At 31.7% G+C, this 10,179-nt stretch overlaps 1 protein-coding gene across 1 annotated transcript; it reads right to left on the bottom strand.

The window, feature by feature from the left end:
• Positions 1 to 1,275: 1,275 nt before the first annotated feature.
• On the bottom strand, positions 1,276 to 2,411 carry LOC141725106 (uncharacterized). Its single transcript, XM_074527521.1, has 4 exons — positions 2,169 to 2,411; positions 1,946 to 2,051; positions 1,710 to 1,787; positions 1,276 to 1,608 (listed from the first exon to the last, which is right to left on the bottom strand). The coding sequence occupies exons 1-4, from the start codon at positions 2,226 to 2,228 to the stop codon at positions 1,553 to 1,555; spliced, it is 300 nt and encodes a 99-aa protein (XP_074383622.1). The 5' UTR covers positions 2,229 to 2,411; the 3' UTR covers positions 1,276 to 1,552.
• Between the last annotated feature and the right edge of the window lie 7,768 nt (positions 2,412 to 10,179).

Below are 10,179 nucleotides of genomic sequence, written 5' to 3'. Positions count from 1 at the left end.
TTAAATAAATATTTTATTTTTACTTATATTTAATTAAATATTTAAATTTATTTGAACATGTGAAATTTTCATATATATAAAATAATTTAAAAATACATATAACATACTATTGTTGAATTTAGCTAATCAATATAGCTAATACCACTCGAACAAATAACCTAACAATTCAACAAAATTTTAGATATTGATGATTTAGCTAACAATTTTAGTTATTATGATTGGAGAATTTTAGATAATGATGATTTAGCTAACAATTTTATTATGGTCGGAGATGCTCGGCTGATCTTATCAACGTTTTCAACCGGTAGAAAGTGCATTTCATTTTTTACCCAGACCCTTGATAATAAGTTTAATCAGGTTTCTCGGCTCAAAACAGGGACTGAAAGCTATCCCAAACAGGCACTTACTTGTTTCATGTCATTCCAACTTTTCATCCTTAAACTAACATGTTAATCTTGGGACCGAGTTGGTGCCCAGACAATAATCCTTCTGGCTTTAGCTGCTTTACCTTGAACGTTGCTATTGGGCAGATGTGTGCGATTAAAGTTCTAATACAGAATCTCATACATTTCACCCCTATTTATTCGTAATCCAGCAAGTCTTTCTAGCAACATATATATAGCGGATATTGGAACAACGCAAGTACAATATAAGTTGTATTTTGCATCACAAAATCCTTGATCTTCAGTAGATATTTCAGTGGAGCTGAGGAGGTCTTACTCATATGCCTAATTATTGTAAATTTTAATGTTCATACCAGAGGACAGAAATGCAAGCTGCTAATAGATTAGGCTTGAATAAAGACACTCACTATTGACCCTACATCGCATCCACATAACATGAAACTACATTACATTGGTTTTGGAAAATGGGACTGTCCATTTGTAAATGGGATTAGATTCAAACACCGGATAATTAAGAAAGATGGCCATGGATAGTATGACTTTTTTCAAAGAAAGAATTAAGATTTTAATGCTTCTGATGAAATGCTGAATGGCTCGACTTTCTGGTACTGAGGTGGAAATTAAGATATCATTGCTTTCTAGCTTGAAAGCATTGTTAAATAAAATAATTTGAATTTATGAATTAACTTTTCTTTTCGAATGTTTCATCCAATCATTTTATAAACTGATTTTGATAAATTTTATCAACTTATCAATTTCCCCACTTTTTTTCTTTATTTTTCTGACACGTCCTATATGATTAGAAGGTCATATCATAAGTTTTTTTGATACCGAGGCGCCTCAAGTTACTTTCTTAGAATTTAGAAGCATAAATTACAATTATTAATTATATCATTATCAGATATCATAATAATAATCTGGTCGGTTGTCCGCTGCACTTAACAGTTCGACATAATTTCTACATTTACATATGTTAAATACATGTGCATTGAGCTACTTGCACATTACCAAACGAGGGAAGTAGCATGGAATATTGCTGCACGCTGAGTATTGATGCAAATATATGAACATGTATCTGTATAATATTCACCATTCTCACTTCCTTGATTATATTGAGAAGGGTTTAATGGCTTTGCACACGTATCACTTCACTTGCAGTAATTCTTTCTTCCAAACCGCGACACTCTTCGCTGATGATGATTACCTGTTTTTAAGAAGATAATTTAACATATAGAAACACCTCAATATTAAAATTTAAACAATCAGTAATTCTTTCTCGTGTGTGTGTTCAGCTAAGAAGTTTACCTGAACGGGGCTCTGGATATATTGTGCGGGAGTATGCATGGAAGAATTCTCTGTTTTCTTTCATTAGTTCCCTCCATACTGAAAAATAAAAAAATTTCTACATCTTTTTTAACGTATACACAAATGGAAAATCAAATATACACAATAACACAATCACACGATCATGAATGAAACCATATATTAGATACTACATCCTTTTGCAACTCTGCATGCATGGAATTTGAAGAGAATATAACCTGTAAGTGTTACGGGTGGGAGAATTCCAGCGTGCTTGGAAAGGGCCTTTATGCATTGATCTCGATCCATGCGAAGAATCAAACATCTTTCTATCAGGTGCTGAACCTGAATACATATTTATTTGCATCCGACAAAAATGAATGAAAATTATGCATGGATCATGTAGCTATTAAAATTAATGTGATTTCGGTTAATGTGGAATGAATGTGAAGTTACGTATACCATTCGGATGTAAGTACTGGGATGACAGTGGAAACAAGGGAAAGGGTGTTTTTCATACATTGATCAACTCAATCTTGGATACAGGACAAAAAAACGGAATGTAACTAATATATTATTAATAGAAAAGAGATCTAGAGAACTTAAAGAAAAGGATATATAATTGTGGAAAAGTTAGAAAATAAAGGGAAGATTTATGCAGGGGGGAGGTTACTAGTAAAGAGGGAGAGTGACTGTTATCCAGAGGTATCTAATTGAAGGGCCAAAAAACAACTAGAAATCCAAATAAGAGATTCACCTCATCTGCTGATGGATAAGAGGAGTACATAAAATTAAAGAACCGGTCAGGTTAAGAAACTATTTGATGATGATGAGTGTGACTCTGCTAATATACATGTTCGTGGCCAATCCCAGAGCCACTTGAATCCCTCTATACTGGGCATCTTAAAGCGAACACCTATATAATTTTATGAGAATTGGATATCTTAAATCAAATTACAAAAAAAATATTCAGCTCACACCAAAAATAAATATTTACCTTGTTATTTTTAAAAAATATAAAATATGGTTTAATCATGTACTATTTTATATTATTTGATTTAAACTTGAAATTATACATATTCAAATTAAAGTTAATATTATATAATAATTGTTTTTTTTTGTATTAATATTTTTTTTAAAAAAAATATAATATAAATAAAATATATAGATATTAAAGGTAACCGTGCTAGTATTACAGGTGTAAAAGTTGGGGTGTTAGCCCTCGGCAAAAAAATTAAAAAAGTAAAATAAAATATTTCGTCTATTTCAAATAATTGTCCACTTTTAAAAAAATTGCTCATATTTAAAAAAAATCTAACATTCGTAATAGAGTTATATTAATAGTAAAATAATTAAGTGAATACCTATATAGAATAAAAAATAATTACAAAAATTATATTGTTAGATAATAAAGATTGTTTAATTATGAGAAAGTAATATATTATATTTTAGTCATTTGGTCAATTGACGTTAAAAAGTGAAAGAAGTCAACAATTATAAAATTAAAGTACTATTAAGTATACCGCCAAGTATAATTATTTTTAGTTTTTGTTTGGATATATAATATATTTAAACTTATTTTGAATTCAATATTGGAATGTCAATCAATTTTTAAAAATTACTCAAAATTTGACCATTTTTCATATATGGTGTCAAATACATATTGAGATAAATATATTATTTTACTCTTGAATATAGTATATTTCTTTATTGATTCGATGATAACGTTATCTCAATGAAATTGTGCATTTCTAACATTCTATTTTCACATGAATTAGTGCGTAAATACCTTTATAATTTCAAGTCAATAAATAATGTAGATCAAAATTGTTAGATTGATTTGTTGAAAGTTGTCCTGGTAATTAAAAAAAATACTCTTGATTCAAGTTATCGCACGATCGTGTAAAAGTATGAGTTAGAACTTAACCAACTTTTTATGATTATTACATTGCATTAGAAAAATATGCATTATTATTAAAGTTTAAATTATGTGTATATGTGTATGCAATATTTTTCATAATGGTAAATTATAATATAGTTGAGTTTTTATTTTCTAATTTATTTAATTAATAATTTGTAGAAGAATTTTTTTTATAATTATAAAAAGATGCTAATGATTAATCTAATTTGAAAAATGTATTCATATTTAATGATTTTTGACATTACCCTTATAAAAAATAAGTAGATTGTAATTGTTTTATATAATTACCATTATATTTATATTCAAAACTTTGTAAATAATATATTGAACCCCACAAAATTGTTTAATTTGATACAAAATTATTTCATGTTGTAAAAATTTAAATAATACTACAGTTGAACCTCGATGAAATAAGAATCAATAAAATAATAACCTCTTTAAAATAATATTTTTCTTCGGTTCCAACATAATGAACACTATGATATTTTTACTTTTGGTGAAGTACGGAACTCGCTAAAGTGTTAGAAGAAATTGATGATATCTGGATATAAGATATCAGAGATTATTATCAGCATTTGATATCAGACTTTAGCAGAAGCTGACGTCATCAACATTTGTTATCAGCATTTGCTGATCAGGAACTGAAATCAGTGTTTGGTAACTACAGCTAAAGATCAGGAGATATTGAAGATGGAAAGAGTTTGCAGAATTCAAGTCGGTGAAGGACTTTACTTCTAGTAGCAATCAAATTAAGGATATGTTTTATGATTCCTTATTGTAATAGAATATGATTCGTTATTTGATTGTGTAGCTGTGCAATATATAAGCACATATTAGGTTAACACTTTAAGTTTCGCATATTGATATATCTTTTGTGTAACCTAATAGCTTTCAAGGATATTTGTTCATCCTTTGAGAGATTAGTTTGTAATCAGTTTTTATCAATCAATAGAAAACTGTTTATACTGTTGAGTGCTTAACTCGATTTATCTGCATAAACTATATTCATCCCCCTCTACAGTTGTATTAAGGACCTAACAATTGGTATCAGAGCTCGCTATTGATATACAAATAGTTTAAGATCTAAAATCAATCTATAATGGCAAATAAAGAAGCACAACCAAATCCCCCACCTCCTCCACCAGCCAATCGACCCATCAAAAATAATATGAGCATATATGAGGCTATCAAAGTTCCAATCCTGAAGATTCATTAATATCCAATCTAGAAAGTGAAGATGACCATGTGTCTGGAAGTAACAAATCCTGAATACCTGAGCAGGATATATGATGGTCCACATAGGCCAATGAAGGTAGCTATTGCTGTTGCTGGTGAAGAAGAAAAGATGGTTGATAAGGATAAAAATAAATATACTCCTGAAGATCTTTCATCTATTATGGAAGATGAAAAAGTGAGACATATTCTTAAAAGCAGTCTTGACAGTGTTATGCCTAACAGAGTTATTAGATGTAAAACTTCCAAAGAAATTTGGGACACTTTGAAAGTCTAGTGTCAGGGAACAACTGATATCAAGAAGAACAGAAGGACTATACTGACACAGGAGTATGAGCACTTTGACTCAAAATCTGATGAGTCACTAACTGAAATCTATGACATATTTCAAAAGCTGATCAATGACTTCTCTCTGGTTGACAAAGAATATGACCAGGAAGACTCTAACTTGAAGTTCTTTCTTGCTCTCCCAAAAAAGTGGGACTTGAAAGTCATATCAATTAGGGATAATTATGAATTGGATGAAGTATCTCTAGATGAGATTTATGGCATGCTGAAGACCCATGAACTAGAGATGGAGCAAAGGAGCAAGAGGAAAGAACCAAGACCAAGAAAGGTTGCTCTCAAAGTTGAAGAGAAGCCAAAGAAGAAAGCCAGGAGAAAAAACCACTCCAAAGGAAAGGTTATGATTGCAAAGTCTAATACTGAGTCATTTAACTCTGATAATGACTCAAACTCTGATAATAAATCAGATACTGAAAATGATCATTATAGCGATAAAGAAATGGCAGCTCTGTTAGTTAAAAGCTTCAAGAAGATGGTCTAAAAGAACTTCAAGAACAAGAGATTTTCCAGGATAGGCTCTAGTTCCTCAAACCCTGATAAGAGGAATTACAAAAGAATTTCTGATGTGAAGGAGTCTAGATCTGGAAAGCTTGACAAGTCAAAGGAAATGTGCTATAATTGTGATGGAGTAGGACACTTTGTAGCTGACTGCAGAAAGCTTAGGACTGAGAAGAAACAAGCCTTGATCACCAAAAAAAGAATTAGGACGGCACATCAGAATCATATGATGAAGTTAACTATGCTCTCATGGCAAATGTTGATACTGAGGATAAAAATTGCTGAATTAAAGGTACCTCAAACCACACCTGCTTTTGATACTAATAATATCTGTGAGTTAAGACTATTTCCTAAATGTCTGCATGTTAGTTATAAGGATCAAACTCTTGAGAATGCTAAGATTAAAAGTGAAAACCTTGATCTTAAGAAAATAAATAATTACCTAGAAACTGAGTTGATTTTAATGCTAAAAACTCAAAAGGAGAGAGATGATGCTTTGTATGTTAAATAAAAATGCTTATCTAGTCAAAGAACTAGCTAAAGAAAGAGCAGTGACTAAGCTTTGGACTAGTTCAGGAAAAATAACTCAGGGTTTAAAAGAAAATGAATGTTGGAGATCATGATTAGGATATGCTGATAAGACTAATTCTGATAAGAAAAATAAAAATGAAACTGAGAAAGTTAAACCAATAAATATTGATACAAAGGTAAAACTGAACGAGTCTCAGTTAAAACCTATTAAGTTTAACTTAGGTGTTGATACTGTTAAGTCAGTTAATGAGAAAGGATCAACATCAACATATAAGTCAAATTTAAAAACTGATAAGTGTGAAATTGTTCAGCAAAATCAGTAAATGTTGGTTTAATGACTCAGAAATAGCTTAAGCAAAAGCTGAAGGATGTTAAGATGAAAGATAAGGAAAAACAACCTAGAAAGAATAGGACTGGAAAAAAGGTGTGAATAAGGAGAACAATTATAAACCCATCTCTAATGCACCTAGAAATGTCTGTTTTAACTTTGGTAGTACTTATCATCTCGTTGTTGCTTGCAGAAAGAATAAAAGGATAAATATTGTTCCTCCTAAGTCACAGTTTAGGAATAAAATAGTTAGATATAAACCACAAAATCCATGTTTTCATTGTGGTAGTATTTGAAATTCAATTTACACATGTAAAGAGTATCACAGTTTGTATTTTTATTATTATGAACTTAAACCCTCTTTGAATAAATCTAAAGTAGATTATGTATGTGTAAACTCTGATATAAGAATGTTAGCATAAACTCTGATTCAAAGTCTTTTACGATAAATGTTAACAAACTTAAAAAAGCCAAAGGATCCAAGCAATCCGGGTCCTTAAAAATACTAATTAATTGTTAAATCTGATTGCAGGGTAACAAGAAGAATTCTTTAGTCCTGGTCAGTGGATGCTCAGGACATATGACTGGAAATAAATCCCTGCTATCAGAGTTTAAGGAAGAGGCTGACCCAAATGTTTCTTATGGAGATGGCAACTTAGGAAAATTTTTGGGATATGGCAAGATTAAACTTGGAAATGTCATCATTGAAATGTCAACTTATAATGAAGCCAGGGTCTCCACAAATACTGATGATTCTGGAGTATGTCTGCTTAGTAGAGAATCTGTGGAAGACAGCTAGAACTGGCATAAAATACTTTCTCATCTCAATTTCAACAACATCAATGAACTTGTGAAGAAAGATCTTGTGAAAGGATTTCCCATTGCAGTATTTACTCCTGATGTCTTATGTGATTCATGCCAGAAAGCTAAATTAAGGAAAACATCTTTTAAAAGTAAAACTAAATCCTCAATTCTTGAACCATATTACTTGCTGCACATTGATTTTTTGGGTCCACTAAATGTAATGTCTATTGCAAAGAAGAGTTATGCACTTCTTATTATTGATGAGTATACAAAATACACATGGGTGTATTTTCTGCACACCAAAGATGAAACACCATCCATTCTTCTTGCTCATGTAAGGGAACTGGAAAAATGATCAGCTCATAAAGTTAAAATCTTTAGTAGTGATAATGGAACTGAGTTCAAGAACAACACTATGGAAGAGTTCTGCAAGTACAAGGTAATCAAACAGAAATTTCCTGTCCCTGGAACTCCACTGCAAAATGAAGTTGTTGAAAGAAAGAATAAAACTTTCATAGAAGCTGCAAGAACCATGCTTGAGGAAGCTAAATTGCCTAGCTACTTCTGGGCTGAGGCTGTGCAAACTGCTTGCTTCACACAAAATACAACATTGATCAACAAGCATGGTTAAACACCATTTGAGATGGTGAAGGGAAATAAGCTAAAATTGAAATACTTTCACATTTTTGGCTGCAAATGTTTTGTTCTCAAAACTCATACAGAATAGCTTACTAAATTTGATATAAAAGCTGATGAAGACTTTTTTGTTGGATATCCATTTTCAACAAAAGCCTTCAGAGTTTATAATCTGAGAACAAGGGTGGTTATGAAATCTATTCATGTGTCTTTTGATGATAAGAAGATTACAGGTCTAGAGGATGTAGATGACCGTGAAGAATTGAGATTTAAAAATAAAGTACCATATGCTGAGCAGTTTACTCCTGACATTTTTTCAGATCCTGATAATCTGACAAATCCTGATACAACAATTCCTGACATCAATCTAAACTCTGATGAGCCACATGACAATGGCAACTCTGCAAGATCTGAAGCACATGTTGAGGGGGAGCAACATGACTCACATCAAGGTTCAAGTGATTCAAATCAAGAAACTTCAGTAGATACTCCATCAGACTCTGATTCCTCAAATACATGATGAAGCAAATATTGATAGTACTGGAAATACTGATTTAGGGGGAGCATCAGGAAATAATAGTGGTACTAGCCAAAGAGAAACAAGAGACTTCATAAATCAAGGGGAAGGTTCTATTTCAAGAAGTCAGCTTCCTTCTGTAAGAAAATGGACTAAGTCTCATACACCTGACTTAATCATTGGAAATCCTGATAGTGGTGTCAAGACTAGAAGAGCCACTGAAAATGAATGTCTCTATCACTATTTTCTATCTCAAACAGAGCCTAAGAAGGTTGAAGAAGCTCTACAAGATGATATTTGGATCACAGCAATGCAAGAGGAGCTAAATGAATTTGAAAGGAACAAATTTTGGACTATAGTACCAAGACCTAAGAATAAATCAGTAGTTGGTACAAAGTGAGTGTTCAGAAACAAAACTGGCAGTGAGGGCATTGTTATAAGAAATAAAGCAAAGCTGGTTACAAAAGGCTATTCACAACAAGAAGGTATCGATTATGATGAGACGTTTGCTCAGTTGCAAGAATTGAGGCAATCAGAATTTTTCTGGCCTATGCTGCTCACATGAAATTTAAGTTGTTCCAAATGGATGTGAATAGTGCATTTCTAAATGGTGAACTTGAAGAGGAAGTTTATGTTGAACAGCCTACAGGGTTTATTGATCCAAAATATCCGGATCATCTTTACTTAATGGATAAAGCACTCTATGGACTAAAGCAAGCTCCAAGAGCCTGGTATGAAACACTTGCTCAATTTCTGTTGGAAAGTGATTTCATAAGAGGTACAATTAATAAAACTCTATTTTACAAATACCATGGCAAGGACTTGTTATTAGTAAAGATATATGTTGATGATATCATTTTTGGTCCTACTAATGATAAACTCCGTGAGAGGTTTGTAAAGCTAATGCAGTCAAGATATCAGATGAGTATGATGTAAGAATTGAGTTACTTTATAGGTATATCAGTAAAGAAAACAGATGAAGGAATCTTCATAAATCAAGCAAAATATACCAGGAATTTTCTCAAAAGGTTTATAATGCAAGACAGTTCAGTTGCAACAACTCCCATGGCCACAACAACCAAGTTAGATTTAAATACTGTTCATCAGTAGATATAACTTGTTAGGTCACACAACACTGTAGAAGGGGGTTGAATACAGTATTAATACAATCAAATCGATTTAACACAAGTATGTAACAAAGGTCAAGTATATTGAATAAACTCTGTTACAATAAGAACTGTTGTTCTCTCTCAGTGATGAACAAATATCACTAAGAGCTGCTAGGTTACAATGTATAATCTTCTCGATAATGATAACACATATAGTGTAAACCCAAAGTCTGTGTTTACATAGTACAAAGTTACAAGATAACTTCTAATTGATATGGAATACAATTCTGTCTCCTAAAATATATCAATCAGATATCTTCTACAAGTCTTCCAGTCCTCTAACTCTTTCCATGCATATCTTCTTTTATTTAGTCTCGATCTTCTACTGTAAATCAGCTTCCTTCCTTAACTATAAGTCTTCCCGCACTTACGTTCTGATATGACCTTAAGTTATGATATTAAGTTCTGCTTTCCAGTAAGTCCCGATATGTCCTGTTTGTTAAGATCTGAAAACTAAACATGAATCATATTAGACATGACATCTCAAATAT

Source organism: Apium graveolens, chromosome 5 (assembly GCF_009905375.1).
Source record: "Apium graveolens cultivar Ventura chromosome 5, ASM990537v1, whole genome shotgun sequence".
In the NCBI taxonomy this organism is placed as follows: domain Eukaryota; kingdom Viridiplantae; phylum Streptophyta; class Magnoliopsida; order Apiales; family Apiaceae; genus Apium; species Apium graveolens.
The sequence above is the reverse complement of the archived record's forward strand: the minus strand, read 5'-3'. Positions and strand labels throughout refer to the sequence as shown.